Source organism: Mytilus trossulus, chromosome 14, assembly GCF_036588685.1.
Source record: "Mytilus trossulus isolate FHL-02 chromosome 14, PNRI_Mtr1.1.1.hap1, whole genome shotgun sequence".
Classification (NCBI taxonomy): domain Eukaryota; kingdom Metazoa; phylum Mollusca; class Bivalvia; order Mytilida; family Mytilidae; genus Mytilus; species Mytilus trossulus.
The window spans coordinates 73,417,785-73,443,659 of record NC_086386.1 but is presented as its reverse complement, the minus strand read 5'-3'; the positions used below and the strand labels follow the sequence as shown (position 1 = coordinate 73,443,659).

Sequence of the window (25,875 nt, the reverse complement as noted above, 5' to 3'; positions counted from 1 at the left end):
TGTAATAGATCACTCATCAGTATGTGTTCTAAATAATTTTGTATTTTATTTAAAAAGTGCAAGATTTTTCTCTACACAACTTTTTATAAGTTTAAAACACAAAAAAACATGAATTTGATTTCAAAAATTGAATAATATAAATCTTTCATCATATTTTGGCATCTATCCTATTTAAAACTGATTTGTAGAGTAACAATTTATATCAAAGTGTCCAGCTAAATATATTTGCATTCTAAGACACCAGTAATACAAAAATTTTACAATGATTTAAATAATAATCCCCATAAAGAATATCTAACACAACAAGTTTCACTATCATCAACCATTGATTTTATTATAAACATGATAAAATGAATGTAAAGCTTTATTTTACAAATGACAGATGTGATAATCTTGATGTTTTAACATCGTAAATAGTTGAATGATTTCCTCTTCATATCCTTTAATATCAAACTACTAATCTTGATCTTCATACGGATTTATAATTTTTTCATATACAATTGTACTCATCTTGATCTTCATAAATTGATAATTTTTTCATATTATAATCTTGATCTTCATACAAATGATAATTTGTTTCCTAAACTAATCTTGCACTTCATCATTCTTTCCTGGCTTTTCGTTTCCTTGGTGATGTACGTCTGCTAGAATCTTCTGATTTTTCCTCTGTTTTTTCTTCTTCTTCTCCTTCATCATCCCCCTCTTCCTCTTGGCTGCTTTCCTGAGAAACAAAAATCATACACAAAAATTAATTATCACGTTTAATACATAAATCTACAGCACAGAGAACAATTTCTTGGTTTCAGAAAAATTGTACAGATTCATTCACTAACACAAAATACACCCTCTTAACAAACTAAATGGTCATCATAGTTACTGTATGCTATATTTAAGAGATAACTGTATTGTATATGAAACTTTAAGGACGTCCATCGGTAGTTTTACTGTCGCAAATTTAGTTTACCTGGCGACACATAGCGGAGACAGGTAAACAGGTATTTGCGACAGTAAAACTACCTATGGACGTCTGAAAAACTTAAAATACAATACATTTATCTCTATTCTAATGCAAAACTAGTTCATAATTAAATTTCAATAATTAATTCAGTGTAAAATCTTCATTAAAGAAATTTTTGCGAAAAGATGTTATCTTCTTTGGTCCCAACACTAGATGACGTCATAGGTATGCTTCCGGCATCAAACATAAATACCGGGCGTTTTCTGGCTTCTGTGCCGCTTCAAAATGGTATAAAATTTGATAAAAAGAGGATTTTTAGGTGCAACATGCGAGTTTTATGGCTTATTATTGTAAAAATTACATGTCAATACATTCAGCAATTCAAAATATCGGCTACCTTAGTTACAGACAAGGAGATAACTGTCATCCAATCAGAACCATTGAAACAAACTAATTGCATCAGAATTGTGTTTCTATAACATTATATCATGCCACGGAAATTTACAACTTATACAGTTAGGATTTTGTCCAGTATTTTTTTAATATCAACAGCTGTTGTTTGACATAAATGCCAAATAAAATAAATCAAGCTGTTATCAGTTAAATATGGAAAATACTGGCAAAATTTGACTCTCACTACTATTTAAAGATTATTGATGGTCTTTCTAATGAGAGGAAGTGTTTGAGTTACAATTTCATTGAAGAGCTGAGCCCTGAGATGAGACATAGCCAGGAAACATCCTCAAGTTAGATAAACCATTTTTGATGATGATGACAAAATGTAGGATCACTGTGCTTCACTTTCCCACTCCAAAGCCGAGGTTAATACAAATATGGTTGCTTACGAACAGTTCCAATGTTTCTACAACTCCTAATTATATGCAGGTTTCAACATACCTCTTTTACGTCTAAATCAGACTTTTTAGTTTTCTTTGCTTGATTATCTCCCTTTGGCCCAACTTCCTCTTCTTTATTTTCAGCCTCTTTATCATCTGGTGAAGGCTCGTCAGTTTTCTTACGTTGTGCTTCTAATACCTCTGGCTGTAAAGTTCAATGAAAGTTAATGTTATGAAATAAGTTAAAACAAAAAACTGAAATAAAACTTCATTTGACTTGTTAACTGATAAAGCTGACCCTTTCCAGAGCACTATTGTTCAACCATGAAAAAGTTTGAATACTAAATACACTGTGAATTTTTTATGTGGATTGTTTGTCAGGAATATGACAGTTGTTGTCCATTTCTTTGATGTGTTTTGTCATTTGATTTTGCCGTGTGATTAGGGACTTTCCAAATGAATTTTCCTCAGAGTTCAGTATTTTTGTGATTTTGCTTTTGCCTGTTTATATTATTTTTTGCCATGGTGTTGCCTTTTTTTCTTCTTCTTTCTTTTCTATTCTTCTTTCCATCTTATACTGAACTTTATTTAAGAAAGCACTCATGTTATTGTTTAAATCAAATGTATGTGTTCCATTGTGTTATCATAAATTACATGTATTGTGTTTTTTTTATTTTTGAGGATCGAATAAAAGTTGCATTTTACTGGTTTTGCCAAAATTTGCATACAGGCCTGAATGATATTTAAGTTTTATATGTTAATCATTTGAACTTGTAGTTCATCTGTACCTAAAAAATCCTTGAATAATCGGTACCCAATATAAAATAATGAATCTACAGTATGTAAATCCCTAGTGTTTCTCAGAAGATGTACACCTTCTTCCTCTGATCTTTGACCTACTTTGGGCTGTTCCAAAAATAAATGTTTGGGGGAAGGGGGGGGGGGCACTTTTTGTTTGACCCCACCATGCATACATTTTAAATTGGATCTTTCATTTAAATGTTCAAGCAATCTTTCTTAAATAACCACCACCCATCAAATTTTAATAAAAGCCCTTATTGCTTTATTGCATGAACCAGAGATAAAGGTAGCAAGCACACTGATTTACAAAGGAATTTTAAACAAAACTTTAAAGAATTTACAGCAGAGAATAAGAACTGCACCTTGATTGGTCCACTTCTTGGACAGAGACAGATGGAGAGTAGTAAAACTGGAAGTAATAGAACAACAACATAAACCGCCCACAGCCATGGTCTATCGTCTGCTGCTCCTCGTATAGACGCCCAAACACCCTTCTGTCAATGCAAATAACATCTAGATAAACACACAGCATGGCATATATCTAATCAGACAGGTCACTTCAGAAGTCAATTATAAACCATGAATTAATGGATTTTTGTTCGTCTATTTAAATAAATAAGTAACCAAATATTATGACGGATATTCAAAATATCATAATTCATGGCTAATAAACAGAAATTCTGAAGTCCTTTGATGTCTAAACATATAAATATTCAACATGAAAACACAGTTTTGACTTTAGCTTTTGAAATTTTGTTGATTAACTCATGACAGTGTCAAACACATGGCGAAATGTTGACAAATCAATCATTTATTCCCAAGTCTGACTGCATTTTCATGTTGACTAGAAAACTGAGTACACACCAGAACTTTTAGTACATCAATTTGACAACTACTTGTCAATTTAATTCCTCTTAAAAAATAAAGAAAAAAAGCATTTCTTTATTCTAATGAATGTTACTGTAAATACCAAAGTAGACATTTTTTTTGTAGTCTTAATTATAATTTTTCAAAAAAATCAAACTACCAAAATAATGGTTTTTTGTTGGTAGGAAGAATTTGGCCTGAATTTCCTTTTAATTTGTATTTAGATTGCTATTAAATTGTGAAAGTTATTAAATAACGAAACAGTGTATTAAAAGTTACCCAGTGTGTACTCATATAAACAACATTCAATTTGTCCCTTACCTGCGATTTAGAAAAACAGCAATAGGCAATAATAAGGACAATGGGCAATACAACTACGACTAGGAATACTGCCCAAAGCCAGGGTCGATCTCTTGTGGCATCTAATATAGCATCAACTACACTTCTCTGAAATAGTCACACTTAATGTAGGCTTTAAGAGCAAACAACAATCAACCAATCTTTGCTCACTTAAAGCATTGGTCATTGAAACAATCGTAAAGCATGCCTAAATGTGCCTGAACCAAGTCAAGAATTATAATGGCAATTTCCAAAGTATTTATAGATTCATAATTTTGTTTATCACATTTTTCCTTATGTCTCTGGCTTATATTTCATAAACAGAGAAAATTAAGTAATAATCAATCAATCAATGTCATGTTATGTTGTTTAGAAATATATGTTGTTTTTTGAAAATATATATTGGAAACAAATAAAAGCAGTTTTACTATTGATGGTGTTAAAATATGTAATAAACAGATTATATCATTTTAAGTCTCCAACAGATTATAGTTGACGGCTACGGTTACAGTTACATTTTTTTTTAATTAGCTAGCCAAGGGCATACAATTCAGAAACAAGGGTTAATAATATACATCAAAATTTAAATAACAGGACATTGTTAATAATAGATATCCATAATTTGAAATAAATATACTGACTGAATTACATACAGTGAATGAAGTCAAAAGAAGTTGTAAAGGAATAGAATATGATGTTCAAGACAAACTTGAACTAGTTTCTTCTCAATCAATAAATGACAGTAATTGGTTTAAGGTTGAGATGTTATTCAGGTTTCTTTTTAATTTTTTTTGTTATATCCTATTTTCTGAAGTTCCGAAAATGATTGAAATGATATGAAATTTTTGTTAAATCTAAAAAATGCCAAAATAAAAAAAAAATACCTCAAAAGATCAAGTACATATATTTCAAAAGTGGTTATAACATTTTGACTTTGTGTGACCAATTCTAAGTATAATCTGTATCGTATGCCCTAAAATGTAACAAAATCAATTTCTATATTGTAAGAGTTCAAACGTTTGAAAAGTAATTTACCCCTCCAGAGACAACTTTCTCTTGTGCAGATTTAATCTCCCAGGTCTGTGCTGTGTAAGAACTGGAGACGGCTTTGTCATCTGTGATCAGGAAATTATCAAAAACAATATCATCTGTCATTGACCATAACTCTAATCCTAAAGCATGCTGGAAAATAAACAATTACATGTTAGGTTACTTTGAAATCAAATGTATTAATCTATTTTTTAAAGGTCAAAATATGTGTCTTAGGTTGAGATCCGTTTAATGGTAAAAGCTCTCTTTCTTTTTTTTTTTCATTGATATTTCCTTTTCGTGTTTACTGGCAAAAGAAAGTTTGTCTTATGATTGAAACACAATTGTTTCTTCCCTTTCCATTTTCCAAGAGTTGCCAAAAAATTCAATATTTGTCTCAATAATGACTGGATTTAGCATGTTATAATAACAAAATCTGACCCTTAAAATATGCTGCATTTAACATCTTTACAGTACTCACTTTATAACTGTCCTGAATAAGTATGTAAATAATTAATAGGATTTTTTTTAAACGAAACAATGTTTATTATATTAAACCTCTATTCGCAGCATACCAAAATCCACCAATACTTACAATAGGGGTCATTTTATAAGGTTCTGAATCCTCAAAGAAGTCAGGATTGGTGATCTTTCTTGGAGCCCATATTCCCTGAAATAAAACAATACATGCTAATGATGAATCTTATATTCCACATTCTAGTTACCTTAGTTAGAATGATTTGTAAAGTTTCTGACATACTGACAACACATTGAAATGTCACACTAAATATGATAAATGGAAATTGTGTTTTTCACTTCAATGAGACAGCAACCTATAGATAAAGAGAACTTTGGTTGTTTCCTCAGATTTGTCATTCAGACAGACAATACAGTGCTTCCAGAATCCAACTTATAGCATACTCTGTTTAGAATTAAGATGCTCTTTCCTATAAATAAAACTTGTCCACTGATGTCCTTGATATCAGAAGTAAATATTTTTAGAAGTAGTAGTATATATTAAAGATATATACATGTAATTTGCTTCAATTATCATTGTTTTTTTAAATGCCAACTGAACTTAACAATCCAAGTCTGGAACAGCCTAAATGTTTACAGCCTTACAAACCTGGTTTAAACCTAAACCATAACCCCACTACAAACCTTATAATCTGGGTTATCAATCATTGCTGGCCTCCATTTTCCTTTATATTTAGGGTTTTTAACTTGTGGTCTTTCCCATTTGCCACAACCAATAGCGTCTTTACATTTTGTATTATCTATAAAAATAATAAATAAAATTAGTTTTCCTCCGTTCTTTCCTTGACAGTGTATTTCATTTAAACTCATGCACTAGTTGAGAACAAGAGGCTGTCACAACAACAGCAAACCGGATTTATTAACATTTATTTGTGTCCTGGCAATATCACAAGACCCATTACTGATGAATGGTGAAAGTGAAAATCGTCAATATCAAATTTGACCTCCATTTTTTTATCAGTATCAACATACTAAAATTTGAAAAGCTATTCATGAGTAAATGCAACAACGTGAATGGAAGCGCCATTTTACTATCTTTCAAGAACCATAACTCCTGAACAGTCAAAGTCAAAATCGTCATTATTGAACTTGACCTCTATTTTGTCATTAGTAACAACAAATAAAAATTTCAAAAGCTTTGGTTGAATGGTTCATGAGAAAATGCATGGACACAACTGGAAACACCATTTTTCAATCTTTCAAAAACCATAACTCCTGAACGGTAAAAGTCAAAATCGCCATTATTGACCTTGACCTTTATTTAGTTGTCAGTAACAACATATTAAAATTTCAAAAGCTTTGGTTGAACGGTTCATGAGTTAATGCACAGAAAACATTTGATTGCCGACAGCCCGCTGTACATCCCCAAATCAATAACCGACATTTTTGTCTAAAAATGAGATGGCAATTGAATTCATTTATTTTCGTGGGTACCAATGTTCATGGATTAATGAAAACTTGCGTTTTTGTGGATATTAGATTTCATGGACAATCACTGAATACAAAGCCTACATAGATTTTTTATTCAATGACTATTTGAAATCATGGTTCTCCTGTAGCAAGGAAATCCACAAAAATGTATATCCAACAAATAATAATGAATCCTCAGTAATTAACCAGTTTATAGATGTATGTGCAGTGTTCTCCCCAGGATTTTTGGATAGCACTGTGGTAAGCGTGTGATTTTCCACAATTCTCAGTAACTTAGTCGCGTCGCGAGGTTGGTTTGCAATTGATTTTTGTGTTTTTCCTATATTATGCTATTGATGTTTTATCTTGTTATGATGTCCTCATCATGCCCATGGAAGTTACCCTTTGTTTGCTAATGTTATTGTCTGGATATAGACATGATAGAAGAAAATTCTTTTTCTCCATTGTAAATTCATATAATCCTCATATTATTATCTGTCTGTAAAACCCAAGGAGAAGTCTTTTCCATGGTGGGTCTATACCAGACTGCCTATGTGAAGATTTCTTATTACTAACGGGTGATGTTGCAGAACATTTAGGACCAACAATAAAGTCATTGTCAGCTTCTGTGAGAAAGTTTTAAATGACAAGATTGGTATTTTTTACATTTACTTTTATAAACATTTCTAGCAAAGTGCAACTTTGCAATAAAAATGAGTATAGTATTTCAAAGGAAGAAACGAACTTGCCCTTTCAATAATATTCAAATGTTATCAAAGATTTGCTTAAAAAAAGGCTAAAATATTCCAATTATGAATTATGAATATAACATGTATGAAAAAAATCCTATAAAAATATTTTAAAGATTTTTTTATTTTAAAGGTAAATTACCAATCAAATACATTATATATGCCAATTGAAGCAATAACCATCTGTTTACATTAAATTTAAAGCAATATTTAAATAATATATATTGATGATTGGTTGACAAATATCTATATTTCATATATTTTTACACAAAATTTTCGTTTTGTCTTATTCCCTTATCCATTTGAAAAAGAGCCACGGATGGACAAGTAATTGTAATATACGGGCTGATAACGAATCCCTTGATAACAGGGTTGCCTCCTTCAAACAATTCAGGTTCGACAGTTCGGTAGTATTAAAACACGAAAAAGAAATGATATAATCGTAAATGGTTCAAGCAATGGTCGAGACCACTTTGTCAGAGAAGGGGAGTAACACTTCCCTTATATTTTTCAGAAATTAACTTTTCAGCACCCGAGACATGCATTAAATGTCTCTGTCCATTCCTTTCATAAGTTTCGGTATCTTTGAAAAGCGAAAAACTTGAGGAAGGAAAGGTTAATTAGGCAGTAAAAGTTTTGCAAATGGCGCCATTTTGATCATTTATTGAACTGGTCCCCACGATATTTGACATCGTTGGGTGAATTAACGATCTCTCGGATAAATAAACAAGTCGATCACGTGATAGGAATGTGTACAAAATAATACAGGGTGTATTCAAAAACAATAGCGCTGATTTTTGATTGGATAGCGCCGCGGTCTGCCCAAATACCACCGCGGTGAATTCAAATAGCACTGAACATCGCAGCGCTAAAACGGCCTGGGGAGAACACTGTATAATGTGTGGATGCTCTGTGTTATTGTCCATACAGCTAAAATAGTTCCTAAGGTAGCAAGGAACTTAAGGAAGGTTATTTTTTTTACATTTTAATGTGCCTACAAATATTATTATCTTTGTACTACTGAATTCACAAATTTCTGGTCATGATAATCACCTATGATCTTTTATTTCACCTGACAAACTATCTGTTTTTTGCTGATTTTTATTTTAGGTATGAACAAATATAGAATGAAAAGTTAACTAAGATTGTATAAGACTAATGTGTACTGACCTATTTGTGGAGGTTCCCATTCACCATCCATATCTTCATCCCTGGAAATACAAATTGATTATAATATAGTATAAGAAGATGTGGTAAGAGTGCCAATTAGGCAACACTCCATCCAAGCCATAATTTTTAACCAGATGCTCCGCAGGGCGTAGCTTTATACGACCGCAGAGGTTGAACCCTGAACGGTTGGGGCAAGTATGGACACAACATTCAAGCTGGATTCCGCTCTAAATTTGGATTGTGATTAAATAGTTGACACAGCATAGGTTTCTGACACAGAATGAATGTATTCAAATGAACTTAAAATTTTTTGTTTTCTCTTAGAGCAATTCACTATGCTGTTGAATATTAATCCTCTCAAAAAAATGTTTGAAGAAATTTTCTTTTATTTATGAAATTTCAAATGAGAAAAATTGAACCCAATTTTTTAATCACATCCCCCTTTCCCTTATTCCAAAACTAATTTCAATTAAAATATTCTAATGGAGATTGCAACAATTACTACTCATTTAAATACATCATAAAATATTAAGATGTAAAAAAACTGCTTGTTATCACTGAATGGTAAAGATTATTTAAATTTATCAGTTGGTAGTAAAAAGTGAATATACATTGTATATTGTATATAACAAAGATTTAAGTTGATTCTGGGCAAAGAAAGATAACTCCAATTAAAAAAAATTCTTGCAGATATTTCTTGCTTACTATACTGGACAAAGAAAGATAACTCTTAATTAAAAAAAAATTTGCAATTTCACATTATTGTGAAATTAGATATTTCTTGCCATTGCACAATACTGTGCAATTGAAAAGACTTGCTATTGCACAATACTTAATATAATAATTTAAGATCCTGATTTGGACCAACTTGAAAACTGGGCCCATAATCAAAAATATAAGTACATGTTTAGATTCAGCATATCAAAGAGGCCCAAGAATTTAATTTTTGTTAAAATCAAACTTAGTTTAATTTTGGACCCTTTGCACTTTAATTTAGACCAATTTTAAAACTGGACCAAAAATTAAGAACCTACATACACAGTTAGATTCGGCATATTAAAGAACCCCAATTATTCAATTTTGATGAAATCAAACAAAGTTTAATTTTGGACCCTTTGGGCCCCTTTTTCCTTAACTGTTGGGACCAAAACTCCCAAAATCAATACCAACCTTCCTTTTGTGGCCATAAACATTGTGTTTAAATTTCATTGATTTCTATTTACTTTAACTAAAGTTATTGTGCGAAAACCAAGAATAATGCTTATTTGGGCCCTTTTTTGGCCCCTAATTCCTAAACTGTTGAAACCAAAACTCCCAAAATCAATCCCAACCTTTCTTTTGTGGTCATAAACCTTGTGTCAAAATTTCATAGATTTCTATTAACTTAAACTAAAGTTATAGTGCGAAAACCAAGAAATTGCTTATTTGGGCCCTTTTTGGCCCCTTATTCCTAAAATGTTGGGACCAAAACTCCCAAAATCAATACCAGCCTTCCTTTTATGGTCATAAACCTTGTGTTAAAATTTCATAGATTTCTATTCACTTTTACTAAAGTTAGAGTGCGAAAACTAAAAGTATTCGGACGACGCCAACGTGATAGCAATATACGACGAAATTTTTTTCAAAATTTGCGGTCGTATAAAAAGTAAATACTTTTTGAATACATACATTTTATATAAAAAATAAATTTGTGCTACAATACTATGAAAAAAAAGAAATGGAAGAGAATAAAAATAATATCATTTATAGAAACAAATACTTCAGGGCAACAAATGGCCTTCGTCACTGTGTTCTGGTCCTAATGATATTATACAGGAATAAATTTAGAGAACTCAGTGTTAGTGCTAATATTACATCATTTGGTATCTTGTGGATAGTTTTATGAATCTTCTTAATTAAATATAGTTTGTGATGCTTTTCAACCATTAAGGTGGTACATAACACTACAAGGAGATAACTCTGTATAATCAGCTGAACATTATTACAATACTAACCAATCTTCTGGTTTTTCAGCATCTGGGTCAGGGATAAGTTCTGGTTCATCTTCTAACCATCCATCAGGCATTGTAGCTGCCTCATCAATAATGTATTCAGGTTCACTCTCATCCCTGTACAAATTACAACCAGGTTAATATTTTTTCTATTTTAAAATGTTTTTTTTTTAGCTAACTTTACAGTATGGGCTTTGTTCATTGTTGAAGGTCATACAGTGATCTATAGTTGTTAATTTCTGTGTCATATGTTCTCTTGTGGAGGATGTTCTCATTGGCAATCATACCACATCTTCTTTTTTTTTCTATTTAAAAGTTTGGTTTGAATTCAGTTGTGTTTTCATATTCCATATATATATATATAACTGTCATCTAGATTTTTTGTTGTTTACCACAAAATCACTTTGATGTAGGATTTCAACCACCGTTTATATTTCAGGCATAACTGTTTATTTCATAAGTAGATATAGGAAGATGTGGTGTGAGTGCCAATGAGACAACTCTCCATCCAAATAACAATTTAAAAATTAAACCATTATAGGTTAAAGTACGGCCTTCAACACAGAGCCTTGGCTCACACCGAACAACAAGCTATAAAGGGCCCCAAAATTACTAGTGTAAAACCATTCAAACGGGAAAAACAACGGTCTAATCTATATAAACAAAACGAGAAAGGTTCTTAATTCATTAGGTTGTATATCAGAAAATCCATGATTTGTTTTGTAACCATGTCAACTTGCTATATATGCATGAACATTAAAATCAATATTGAAGAACCCAAGATCATTGACAGGTTATATTATTTTCTACTTTGCACACATGTGAGAATTCCCAAAGATTTTAATGAAAATTAAAGAAGAAATTATAAAGACTCACCAATCTTCTGGTTTAACTGCATCTGGATCAGGAATCCTATCAAGTAAAGATACAACAGTCTTAGTTCAATGACATTAAACATTGACATATATTACATTGTATTAAGCAGCAGTTTACTCTTATGTCAAAAATTGTGTTGACAGGCTAGTGGTCACATATCATTAAACTCAGTAAATTCAGAAATTATTGTGAAAAATGCACCAGAGTTGTACACACAATAACTTAAAGTCGCATTTTGAAATATTTTTTATGCATTAAACAGGATTATTCTCAAACATCATAAAAATTCAAATCGCATTTCAGTCTAAAATGACACAAGAGTGCACACACTGAAATGTGTCGCCTTCTTTACTAATCATTGATATTATGTTGATAGTCCTAATAATAAAGCGTTATTACAACTGTCACATAAACTTAACATAAACCAAGAAAACTAAACATTGACCTTTGAACCATGAAAATGAGGTCAAGGTCAGATGAACCATGCCAGGTAGGCATGTACAGCTAGCAATTCTTTCTTACAACAAATAAAATTGACTTATTGCTTATAGTTTAAGAAAAACAGACCAAAACACAAAAGCTTAACACTTAGCTATGAACCGTAAAAAAAGAATTCAAGGTCAAATAAAACCTGCGCGACTGACATGAAGATTATGAAATATTTCCATACACCAAATATAGTTGACCTATTGCATATAGTATTAGAAAAAAAGGCCAAAACTCAAAAACTTAACTTTGACCACTGAACCATGAAAATGAGGTCAAGGTCATATGACACCTGCCAGGTAGACCTGTACACCTTACAACCACTCCATACACAAAATATAGAAGACCTATTGTATACAGTATTAGAAAAACAGACCAAAACACAAAAACTTAACTATAATCACTGAACCATGAAAATGAGGTCAAGGTCAGATGACACCTGCCAGTTGGACAAGTATACCTTACAGTGCTTCCATACACCGAATATACTAGACCTATTGCTTATAGTATCTCAGATATGAACTTGACCACCAAAACTTAACCTTGTTCACTGATCCATGAAATGAGGTCGAGGACAAGTGAAAACGGTCTGACAGGCAAGAGGACCTTGCAAGGTACGCACATACCAAATATAGTTATCCTATTACTTATAATAAGAGAGAATTTAACATTACAAAAAATTTTAACTTTTTTTTCAAGTAGTCACTGAACCATGAAAATGAGGTCAAGGACATTGGACATGTGACTGACGGAAACTTCGTAACATGAGGCATCCATATACAAAGTATGAAGCATCCAGGTCTCCCACCTTCTAAAATATAGAGCTTTTAAGAAGTGAGCTAACACCGCCGCCGCGGGATCACTATCCCTATGTCGAGCTTTCTGCGACAAAAGTCGCAGGCTCGACAAAAATCACAATAATAAATGCACGCAATAATTTCTGAATTTACAGTAACTAAATTACTTCAACAAATTTGCCTTTGAAGCCCAAAATATATCCTTGAAAGAATGGCCTTATAAAAGAAAGAAGTTAAATAATATAAATAGTGGTTGTGAAGAGCAAATTCATGAAACCCTATTAAGTCAAACAGACTATTAAGTTAAACAGACTATTAAGTTAAACAGCCTATTAAGGGCATACGATACAGTTTTGATCCTGTATTTACAAGTTCGTGAAAATTTGCATATAGTCTATTTTTTACCTGATTAAATCAAATATGTTATAAAAAATATACCTTCATGTGCTACTTTTTGAGTAAAATGAGATCGAAATTTTGTATATTTGCTCAAAATTCAGATTTGTGGCCATAATTTGTTTTTTCGAAAGAAAGACATAAATTTTTTGTTATAAAAGATAAACGCAAATTGTTTTTTGTTAAATAATCGGTAATTTCAGTAATTTATACATACTCTAAAAAATTATGCATTTTTTATTCAGAAATAACTCATATTTATCAAATGTTCATGAATTGAGGAAAATACGTCATTTTTAGCTGCATGTTTATCAAAATTAAAAAAAATCCTATATTTACAGTTTTATAAAATTTGGGTCACATAATCTCCCTGCAAAATGAAACAAATTGCTGTTTTGAAAAATAGGGGTCCATGAACTCGTTTTCAAATTAAATCAGTTTGAATGATAAAAATCAGACGAAAATCGCATTTTTCCCCGATATGTCACAGTTTGACGTCGCGAAAACAACATTTTACGTTAGCAACGTCATTACCTCCCCTGTAACTGTATCGTATGCCCTTAAGTTAAACAGACCATTAAGTTAAACAGCCTATTAAGTGGTAAAGACAATAATAAAATGTATTTACTTTTCTCTCTCGTCCCAGTCATCAGATTTCTTGTCATTAGGATCATCTATTTCCTTGGGTGGATTCACAGGAGGACTGAAATATAAAAGATCATTGTTAGTAAGGATAAAGAGCAATTTAACGAAAGAAGAATACAAATTAAGAAATTTTAGTAGTAACAATTCCTCTGTACACCTTAAAGAATTGTTAAGACAATTCCAATGCATGGGGAGGCACTCAAATATGGTGGTTGTATTTTCTTTAGAATATTTAAAGAATAAGAAGTAAAATGAAAATTTATTACATAGGTGGCTATGATTGGGGTCCAAATAAAGTATCTCTCTTCCAACATGAACTTAAATCTTGAACAGCCGTTAGGCATTCAGACCAGAATACAGAGGCAAAAATTCTGACCCAAACTTTACATGTATCTATTTGACAACAGAAAACCAGTTATGTATTCTAATTATATATAAAATGTCTGCTTTGTATAAATACCTCATATCTTCTAATAAGCTTCCTTCATTTACTAAGGTATTGTCCACAAATATCTCAAAACTGTTGTCAGGATTAACAACTGAAAGTAAACATAATTGACATGTGTGAAAAACGTGGTTAAATATTTTTAGTTATAAATAATAATAAACTGGATTTTATATTTTTTTGTTATTTCTATTCATATAAAACTTAATTTGCAGGCTTTTTTTCTGGGCTTTGTACTCACCAACATCAGTAAGGCACTTAAAAAATTAATTTAACCCTATCCTGTCCAAAATAAACAAAAGACCAATCTTTGAAGGCTGAAAACTATTACATTATGCAAGTGATTGTTTGAAAAGTGAATAGTGAAATTTAAAGGTTTTTTTTACAAAATTTAAATAAGCATCTGCATAAAGAGAGAGAGAACTTCATATAAAGTATACTGACCCAGTTTGTATAAATGTGTCTTCTTATCTGTGAAGTAGCTATCAAGGTTGGCTGTAGGCTTCTTAGCATGCTTCTCCTACAAGCACAGATGAAAGGTTATGTTTAAATCAAAAGACAATAACAAGTTTTATAGTTATCCATTAAATACCAATTTCAGGACATAAAATTCAAAGTGTTGTCAGTTTAAAACATCAGACACATTCAGTTATGTTACTCTTAAATTTTTTAAAGATATGAAGGCAAACTTAATCCTTTTTTTATCAATGATCTGCAAAAAGATGTGTTCTCTCTGTATGACATCATCAGATATTGTTGCCTTTTTAATGATGTTGCAGTAGGAAATTCAGAGGAGAGCATGAATATTTGAAATAATAGTTGAAGAACTGAGATCCAATAAACCATACATGGATTTATAAAATAACCAACTGGTCAAGAAAGTATATTTCAGCTAAGAATAAATTACCATAAACTTACCTCAAACTCTCCTGTTTTAGGATTTTTGTGTCTGAATATAAAATGTAACTGGAAAAAAATCAAAATAAAATTGAGAATATTGTCAACTGATCAAAATATATACAAAGTTAGAATGCTATAATAAATGAATATTAAATGTACTTTTTTCTATGACATTATTATTTTTTAACATTGAAATTGAAACAGTGATGTTCTTTTTTTATAACTTTTTTTTAACAAGATCAGTGTACTTTGTGTATTTTGCCTTTAGTTATTTCTTTTTGTGCTTAGTATTGACATGATGATTCAATTTTAATTTTTATAGTATGTCCTTATGTTGTATTGTTACACCAAGGTCCGAGTTAAAGGAGGATTGAGCACTTTTAACATGTTTAACCTGGTCACAATCTGTTTTTTTCTGATGTATTGTACACTTGAAATACTGGATTCTATTATAGCTTATTATATGGTACGGATTTTGCAATTTTTTTTTTTAATGAATAGTTGTCCCATTGGCATTCATAGCACATTTGTTTATCTTTATAGAGCACATTTCACTTATTACAAATTCTGTACACATATCAAAACATTACTGAAAGATTGAAGCACAATCAAATTATTTCTCTTTTGAAAAGGCATAGTCAATAAGTGTAGCAAAAATTCTACAACAATAGTTATCTCTTTGTAAATGTCATACTAACCTTGTGATCCATACCACATTTATCTGGACCAAACATTATAGTGTAAGGGGTCTTATCTTGAAATTGTTTCTACAAAAAATAAGAATAATAATTAATAATAGTAATATTAATTCAGGTAAAAGCAATATATACATAAGTTAAAAAAATTTAGCAAAATACAACCATTTATTATAGCAATGGTTACAGAATCAAACCCAGAATTCTGAGATTTCATGTAACTGCAAGTATCCCTGTTTACCATTATTTTGCCACCAAAAAATACTCTTTAAAATTCTTGGAAGGGCTGTGAATAAACAGCATACATGGTGCTCTTGTTTGGCACTACTAAATCTCAACTATGTGTTGTTGCTGTTAAAGAAATTTAAATGTGTCTCTTTATAGACGATTACCTCATTTTGAAAGTGCCTTCCCTGTTTAAATTAACAACTTACAACAACCCATTTTCATTTCAAAATAATTAAATACGATTTCAGTAACTAAAGCTTCTGTTCCCTGGTTCTGATTTAGATTTTTTTGAGAGTTCAAGTAGAAATATTTTTTTACTTTGAAAAGTTTAAGTCCATCAGCGTAATTTTAGTGTATAAGAACAATGTTAAGAAATAATTTCTATAAAAATCTAAAACTACTGATTAAGTACATATATTTCGTTCATGACTCACCAACTCTAACTGTTTATCCATGGAGAGAAGTTTAACATAAGCACCACCACATTCTAATCCATTCTGAAACTTGACTTCATATCTGCGAAGAAAAAAAAAGTAAAATTTAAAAAATGGAAATTAGAATTCCTTACATGAATTTTCAAAACATCCTTTTAATGTTAACCAGATGCTCCGCAGGGCGTAGCTTTATACGACCGCAGAGTTTGAACCCTGAACGGTTGGGGCAAGTATGGACACAACATTCAAGCTGGATTCCGCTCTAAATTTGGATTGTGATTAAATAGTTGACACAGCATAGGTTTCTGACACAGAATGAATGTATTCAAATGAACTTAAAATTTTTGTTTTCTCTTAGAGAAATTCACTATGCTGTTGAATATTAATCCTCTCAAAAAAATGTTTGAAGAAATTTTCTTTTTATTTATGAAATTTCAAATGAGAAAAATTGAACCCAATTTTTTAATCACATCCCCCTTTCCCTTATTCCAAAACTAATTTCAATTAAAATATTCTAATGGAGTTTGCAACAATTACTACTCATTTAAAAACATCATAAAATATTAAGATGTAAAAAAACTGCTTGTTATCACTGAATGGTAAAGATTATTTAAATTTATCAGTTGGTAGTAAAAAGTGAATATACATTGTATATTGTATATAACAAAGATTTAAGTTGATTCTGGACAAAGAAAGATAACTCCAATTAAAAAAAATTCTTGCAGATATTTCTTGCTTACTATACTGGAGAAAGAAAGATAACTCTTAATTAAAAAAAATTTTGCTATTTCACAATATTGTGAAATTAGATATTTCTTGCCATTGCACAATACTGTGCAATTGAAAAGACTTGCTATCAACAATACTTAATATAATAATTTTAGATCCTGATTTGGACCAACTTGAAAACTGGGCCCATAATCAAAAATCTAAGTACATGTTTAGATTCAGCATATCAAAGAGGCCCAAGAATTTAATTTTTGTTAAAATCAAACTTAGTTTAATTTTGGACCCTTTGCACTTTAATTTAGACCAATTTTAAAACTGGACCAAAAATTAAGAATCTACATACACAGTTAGATTTGGCACATCAAAGAACCCCAGTTATTCAATTTTTGATGAAATCAAACAATGTTTAATTTTGGACCTCGATTTGGGCCAACTTGAAAACTGGGCCAATAATCAAAAATCTAAGTACATTTTTAGATTCAGCATATCAAAGAACCCAAAGGTTTCAATTTTTGTTAAAATCAAACTAAGTTTAATTTTGGACCCTTTGGACCTTAATGTAGACCAATTTGAAAACGGGACCAAAAATTAAGAATCTACATACACAGTTAGATTCGGCATATTAAAGAACCCCAATTATTCAATTTTGATGAAATCAAACAAAGTTTAATTTTGGACCCTTTGGGCCCCTTTTTCCTTAACTGTTAGGACCAAAACTCCCAAAATCAATACCAACCTTCCTTTTATAGTCATAAACCTTGTGTTTAAATTTCATAGATTTCTATTTACTTATACTAACGCTATGGTGCGAAAACCAAGAAAAATGCTTATTTGGGTCCCTTTTTGGCCCCTAATTCCTAAACTGTTGGGACCAAAACTCCCAAAATCAATACCAACCTTCCTTTTGTGGTCATAAACATTATGTTTAAATTTCATTGATTTCTATTTACTTTAACTAAAGTTATTGTGCGAAAACCAAGAATAATGCTTATTTGGGCCCTTTTTTGGCCCCTAATTCCTAAACTGTTGAAACCGAAACTCCCAAAATCAATCCCAACCTTTCTTTTGTGGTCATGAACCTTGTGTCAAAATTTCATAGATTTCTATTAACTTAAACTAAAGTTATAGTGCGAAAACCAAGAAAATGCTTATTTGGGCCCTTTTTGGCCCCTAATTCCTAAAATGTTGGGACCAAAACTCCCAAAATCAATACCAGCCTTCCTTTTATGGTCATAAACCTTGCGTTAAAATTTCATAGATTTCTATTCACTTTTACTAAAAGTATTCGGACGACGACGACGACGACAACAACGACAACGACGACGACGCCAACGTGATAGCAATATACGACGAAAATTTTTTCAAAATTTGCGGTCGTATAAAATGTATGAGACAAGGAAGAAAGAGATTTAAAGACAATTTCATAAAGATACACATAATCCCGAAACCATTTATTTTTACTAAGGGCAGGGTTCTCAAAATCTCTCATTTCCTGGTGGTCCTTGAAGAAATCTGCTGGTACACACTATTATTTCTATTACAAAATACCAAAATTTGGCCAATATGGTGGCAAAAATTCAGACCACCTCTTTTCAAGAACTCAGAGTATGGGTGAGTTATTGTTTTCTTAAATAAAATTATACAATTCACACAGTATGTTAGAAATGTATGTTATAAATCAGAGTGTCACACTGGCTGAAGACAAGCAAACCATTTAAATGCTTCCTCTGCAACTTAATATTACACCTGATTTAATGTCTGTACTTACTGGACTACAAATGGTTTTCCATCAAATCTGAATGGTTTGTTTAACTTAGATGAGATGGCGTGATGTTTAGCTTTAGACTGAAAAAAAAATTATACAAATCATAAAATGTTTCTTATTAGGTGAATTTCATTTGTTCAAGTATTGTTGACAATAAGCAAATTGTGTTCTGTTGTAAGCATCAGAGTGGAGGGAAAGTATCTGTCCTCTCATAAAAAAATAATTAAATCAAACTCCAGATGATTCCACTTTCAAGAATTCCAGTCAATAACAGATCAATCCTGAATTTTTAAAATAAAACGTCCTTCTGCCCCTCTATTGATATTACCTCAATCTTAATTTACAAGAGCAAATAATTTTTACCAAAAAAACACCGCAGAATTGAATTTACAAAAGTAAATATTTTTTTTAGTTATTCTGTCATTAAAATTAATCTGTGGGCTCTGACTCTCTTATTAATCACCTCACACTGAATGACAATATTAAACAATGCATGTAAAATGTAGTTGATAACGTCTACTGTATCTATAAGTATGATGAAAGATTAACCCTTTCCTCCATTGAAATTTTTTTTTTGCATACTTGATTCGCATAGGATTTTTTTGATAAATTGCTGAACATATATATGCTTTAAAGTATTAAGGCATTGCGAAAAACAACTATTTTATCAAATAAATGTAAGTCAGATAATCCTATGATATTCCTTTTCATATTGGATATAAATGTTATTAAGTCAACTGCAGACACTTTGCAGTTAAAGTGTTTCAACTGAGGTACTACACAGGCGTCAAAAGGCGTCATTATGGAGTAAGGGGGGTGGCGTCAAAAGGTGTCATTATGGAGGAAAGGGTTAACAGGATACTAAATACTACAAACCTTTAACACTAAGCCATGATCACCTTTCAGAGCACTGTCTTTAGGTTCTTCTACTGACCATTTACCTAAAAGTAGACAAAGTCAAGCAATTACATTAAATTACGTAGATGCAGTATGATTTGCTAATTAAAGCATGTAAATTGTGTAATGGTCAACAGCTAATTCAGTATGATTACATGTTAATGTCCTATCAATATATACTACTTTTTAATTTCTACTGAACCAACACAAAAGTAACAATTGGTTATCCAAATATCTCAGCATGGAATGCCAAGGATTTTTCACTAAAAAAAACACTATTAAATAGTTTTGGTGACAAAGAAGCAAAAATGGAATCAAAATTTTATAAAATGATTTCACCATTAGTTTTATCATAAATCATCATCATAATTTGGGTATAGCCTCACCACTCACCATCATATTTGGCAATAGTTTCTTCAGCACCATCTTTCTTAGTCTGTGACTTGGTCCATCTGTGGAATGTAAAAATTCAATTTTAATCAGTTGTAATTTCAACAGCAAAAATACTATGTGAATATAACTTTCATTCTAGTATTGGATTTGTATGCCACTTTCTGGGATTTAAAACACAGCCAATTTGATAAATCTCCTTTATTTTGATATCAGTTTTATTTTTAGGACAGAATAGTGTTCAAAATCTTGTCATACAATAATTTGATAATGCTGATTATTCTCAAATTTTATAATTTGAACATAATATATATCTGATGTGTTGTTTTTTTTTGTTCCGTCATAACAAATTATTGCAGATATTGTGTCTTCTTGGGACTTTTCATGAAATTAATAGTTTACATCATGATAAACCTTCCAACATATGAACTTTACTCAGTATGAACATCATTTTGGTTAATGAAGGATAATTAGCCATGTTAGGACATCTTTTTCCTTATTCCCAGTTGTATGTGTACATGAAGGATAATTAGCCATGTTAGGACATCTTTTTCCTTATTCCCAGTTGTATGTGTGTATGAAGGATAATTAGCCATGTTAGGACATCTTTTTCCTTATTCCCAGTTGTATGTGTACATGAAGGATAATTAGCCATGTTAGGACATCTTTTTCCTTATTCCCAGTTGTATGTGTGTATGAAGGATAATTAGCCATGTTAGGACATCTTTTTCCTTATTCCCAGTTGTATGTGTACATGAAGGATAATTAGCCATGTTAGAACATCTTTTTCCTTATTCCCAGTTGTATGTGTGTATGAAGGATAATTAGCCATGTTAGGACATCTTTTTCCTTATTCCCAGTTGTATGTGTGCATGTAATTCATGATGAATATTGACAAAAAATGAAATTTATTCTTTCTTGGTCATTTCATTGATCTATAGAAATGATCTATAAATATAGAAATCATTTTCAACAAACCTTTTTTCAAAATCTGCTGGTTTATCAAATGTTTCTGTAAAGAATGTATTTCCTTTCACTACTGGAGGTACATAATTAACCTTCAAATAACAAAACATACTAATTACTATTGCATTCTATATTCAAATGATGACATACAAATAGTATTGTAGACTTCACAAAAAAGTCATGGGGTTTTAATAAACAAAATGAAACAAATAGAACTGTGAGCTATTGCTAGTAAATTATAATACAAAAGGACAAATAAAATGAGTTGTTGCTAACCCAATTTAAAATTAATTGTCAGTGCATACCATAAAGATTTATTGGGTCATTTCTAAAAAGATTAAAGTCAATCTTTTTCCACTGTTGTAAAATTTGTTTAAAAAATTTGCTTACATGTTCATACCAACCCATCTTTTTTTTAACATGTTAGAGTAATAAGAGAAAACAAAGATATGATTTTTACAGGCCAGAGAGCAATTTCACTAGCCTGGGCTGCCACTTTACGTGAAATTGCAAAGGTAAGAATTTTTAGTCTGCCCTAAAACATTATGGTATCATCATGATCATAAGACATTATGCTAGAAAACAAACGTATTATTTTACTTTTTCTACAACAGCAGGAGGTTCCTCTTCTACTTCAACAGTTGTATCATCGTCATCGTCTTCCTCTTCTGTATCACAGATGCTGACATGGAGAAGTCCAAGGGATAAAAATAACAGGAAGATACTCTTAAGCTTCATCATTCTGCAAAAAAGAAACATATTTATAATGAATACTAATAATTTTTTGTATAGATTAGATTTTCCCTGTTTGAATGTTTTTACACTAGTTAATTTTGGTTCCCTTTATAGCTTGCTGTTCGATGTGAGCCAAGGCTCCATGTTGACGATTTACTTTTACAAATTGAGACTTGGATGGAGATTTGTCTCAATGGCACTCATACCACATCTTCTTATTTCTATTTGAATACACTTTTATAGCTGACTAGGTGGTATGGGCTTTGCTCATGGTTGAAGGCCGTATGATGACTTATTTCTGTGTCATTTTAGTTTATTGTGGAGAGTTGTCTTATTGGCAATTATACTGTATACAACATCTTTTTATATGGTTTGACTTTCCCCTTATATATTTTCCATGTTTCGTGTGGATTCTCATAATTAAGGTAACTGTCTTCTTGCCCAATAATAATGACTACATGATCTCCCAAAACAATTGAATAATATAGTATTAAGGAAAAAAGTACTTGATATTTTTAAATCTACTACTTTTTTCCTTAATACTTTGGATTTTATTTCTCATGCTTCATTTTTCCTGATTTTTGTTTTCTGAGCAAAGTTTTTGTGATTTCTATTTCATAATTTTCCATGTTTAGACCCCCTTTACCACCCTCAATCATGTAGGGAAACAGGTACTGGTTTCTTTTGCAGAGGCAGATTTAGGGGGGCCAGGGCCACCCCCTTCTTTTGGGGAAAAAAATTTGGTTGCTTATATAGGGAATCACTGAAGCGTAACTGGAGCGGCCCCCTCTTCATAGGCAATCAGTGGGCCCCCAGTTATGAAAATTTCTGGATCTGCCAGTGTTTTGGTTCAATTATTGCATTAAACATGGAGGTGATGGTTTCCTTGCCCAACTGTCTTGTTACCTTATATAAACATAAGCAGCAATGATTTTGATCGGAAAGGCTAGTTTCGAAGAATAGAAGCCGAAAATGAAGCCTTTTGGTAAGGCTGGCTTCCAAAAATGAAGACTGACGGTTAATGGTTTACATACTCTCATATACATAATATAGGTGAATACAGGAGCATTTTGATACCAAAAAAGAACAGTTTGATATTTTATTTTAATTACTTTAGCTAGACCAAATTCGGTCTATTTATTAGCCAGTAAGCCTATTATGTCTTATCATTTCTCTTTCAATAGACAATATGTGAGGGGGGATATGACCTTTATCGGGACTCCGGGATCAGGTGTTTTTAAGCTCAGGGTTTCAGGATTTACCCTTATAATTTTCCATGTTTAGACCCCCTTTACCACCCTCAATCATGTAGGGAAACAGGTACTGGTTTCTTTTGCAGAGGCAGATTTAGGGGGGCCAGGGCCACCCCCTTCTTTTGGGGAAAAAAATTTGGTTGCTTATATAGGGAATCACTGAAGCGTAACTGGAGCGGCCCCCTCTTCATAGGCAATCAGTGGGCCCCCAGTTATGAAAATTTCTGGATCTGCCAGTGTTTTGGTTCAATTATTGCATTAAACATGGAGGTGATGGTTTCCTTGCCCAACTGTCTTGTTACCTTATATAAACATAAGCAGCAATGATTTTGATCGGAAAGGCTAGTTTCGAAGAATAGAAGCCGAAAATGAAGCCTTTTGGTAAGGCTGGCTTCCAAAAATGAAGACTGACGGTTAATGGTTTACATACTCTCATATACATAATATAGGTGAATACAGGAGCATTTTGATACCAAAAAAGAACAGTTTGATATTTTATTTTAATTACTTTAGCTAGACCAAATTCGGTCTATTTATTAGCCAGTAAGCCTATTATGTCTTATCATTTCTCTTTCAATAGACAATATGTGAGGGGGGATATGACCTTTATCGGGACTCCGGGATCAGGTGTTTTTAAGCTCAGGGTTTCAGGATTTACCCTTATAATTTTCCATGTTTAGACCCCCTTTACCACCCTCAATCATGTAGGGAAACAGGTACTGGTTTCTTTTGCAGAGGCAGATTTAGGGGGGCCAGGGCCACCCCCTTCTTTTGGGGAAAAAAATTTGGTTGCTTATATAGGGAATCACTGAAGCGTAACTGGAGCGGCCCCCTCTTCATAGGCAATCAGTGGGCCCCCAGTTATGAAAATTTCTGGATCTGCCAGTGTTTTGGTTCAATTATTGCATTAAACATGGAGGTGATGGTTTCCTTGCCCAACTGTCTTGTTACCTTATATAAACATAAGCAGCAATGATTTTGATCGGAAAGGCTAGTTTCGAAGAATAGAAGCCGAAAATGAAGCCTTTTGGTAAGGCTGGCTTCCAAAAATGAAGACTGACGGTTAATGGTTTACATACTCTCATATACATAATATAGGTGAATACCAAAAAAGAACAGTTTGATATTTTATTTTAATTACTTTAGCTAGACCAAATTCGGTCTATTTATTAGCCAGTAAGCCTATTATGTCTGATCATTTCTCTTTCAATAGACAATATGTGAGGGGGGATATGACCTTTATCGGGACTCCGGGATCAGGTGTTTTTAAGCTCAGGGTTTCAGGATTTACCCTTTTTAGATCCGGGTATTCTTTTTTTTCCAAATTTTTGGACCTCAAGATTTTGTGATTTTCAGCCCGGGATTACAGGATCTGGTGTTTTTACGTCCGGGATTTCGGTATCAGGACACCTTCCACCCCCCATATATGCTGTATGTAAGATATGAAGTAAATATCTTATCCTTGGTCAAGATTTATGTAGTCTTCAAGATAACCCTTGCAACAACCTTATACTCGCAATTCGCTCAAAGCCAGTCACCAAAATAGACATTTTATAAGGGGACATAATTTTTGCAGTTTCTAAAGGGCTGTAAAAAATCCTTCAGGCCAAATAAAAATAAGCAAGACTGGGCTTTAGAAAATGTGTCAAAGTTTTAATACTGATAAGGGCCTAATGTTACAGTATGATCTGAAAAATCAGGCATGTCATGATTATTCGTCCTCCCCCTTTTTTCTGTTTAATCGTTTCTTTACAAATAATGAAGGATTTGTGCATTTTCAAAGTGAGCTGGTGTTTCAAACAGAAGTGATCGTGGGAATAAGGTATTAAAGTATTTCAAATTTGAATCATTATAAGACATTTTACCAGTAATTCTGGTGTTCCAAGTTAAAAGCGTTCCAAATCCCTCACGCCGGTCAACAGATGAAGTTCATAAACGTGGAGATGTTTGATTGGTTATGCAAATTATACCAAGGAAATTTGTAACGACATATTTGATTGGATACTGTATACTTCAAAAGTTAAAAAGCGCGTATTTTTAAATTGCATTTGAATTAAATACTAGAACCTCAGACTATACTGACCAATCCGTAGATTTTTAAAAGTAATTATTAAACTCAACAGACATATTGCCTTATCCCAGGAATACAGATTACCTCCTAGTCGTATTTGGCACATCTTTTTGGGTCCCGCGGACTCAATGCGGCTCTTTGACAACGGCTTCAGCTTCGCACATATATGGTATTTGTTATGCCTTATAACTATTTTGATGTCATTGTGAGCGTCACTGATGAGTTTTATCAGGGATTTTCTATACTATTTCTTATTTCTTAGTATAGAAAGTCCCTGGTCTTACGTAGACGAAATTCGCGCGTTGATCTGGCGTCACGATTTAATTATAATCCTAGCAGCACAAGCCTAGCAGACTGCTGGTACTAACTTTCACTGAAATATAAAGTTTCAAAACATGTCTACTTGTGGCTAATTTGAAATGATCATTTTTGAACTTCTCCTTAATTTATCGGCATAAATTAAACCTCTTGAATTATACT

At 32.0% G+C, this 25,875-nt stretch overlaps 1 protein-coding gene across 2 annotated transcripts; it reads right to left on the bottom strand.

Annotated features, from left to right (window-relative positions):
• Window positions 1-307: 307 nt before the first annotated feature.
• LOC134696006 (calnexin-like) lies at window positions 308-25,276 on the bottom strand. Of its 2 annotated transcripts, none has more exons than XM_063557529.1 (21): window positions 25,190-25,276; window positions 21,937-22,078; window positions 21,349-21,428; window positions 20,374-20,432; window positions 19,960-20,024; window positions 19,087-19,163; window positions 16,590-16,671; window positions 15,931-15,999; window positions 15,251-15,298; window positions 14,777-14,852; window positions 14,348-14,426; window positions 13,871-13,945; window positions 11,564-11,599; window positions 10,691-10,804; window positions 8,697-8,737; window positions 5,992-6,107; window positions 5,426-5,500; window positions 4,837-4,983; window positions 3,784-3,909; window positions 1,856-1,999; window positions 308-721 (listed from the first exon to the last, which is right to left on the bottom strand). In XM_063557529.1, the coding sequence occupies exons 2-21, from the start codon at window positions 22,075-22,077 to the stop codon at window positions 602-604; spliced, it is 1,770 nt and encodes a 589-aa protein (XP_063413599.1). In that variant the 5' UTR covers window position 22,078; window positions 25,190-25,276; the 3' UTR covers window positions 308-601. The 2 variants fall into 2 exon arrangements, with proteins under 2 accessions (XP_063413599.1, XP_063413598.1); XM_063557528.1 differs by lacking the exon at window positions 3,784-3,909 and adding an exon at window positions 2,958-3,089.
• Window positions 25,277-25,875: the final 599 nt, after the last annotated feature.

Bases quoted from the DNA above. Each gene is read 5' to 3' on its own strand.
- LOC134696006 (XM_063557528.1), bottom strand. From the start codon at position 22,077: ATGATGAAGCTTAAGAGTATCTTCCTGTTATTTTTATCCCTTGGACTT. The intron at 20,433-21,348 runs GTTTGTTGAAAA...TACATTCCACAG, and splicing joins CCAGCAGATTTTGAAAAAAG to ATGGACCAAGTCACAGACTA. The intron at 722-1,855 runs GTATGTTGAAAC...TTTGTTTCTCAG, and splicing joins CTGATTTAGACGTAAAAGAG to GAAAGCAGCCAAGAGGAAGA.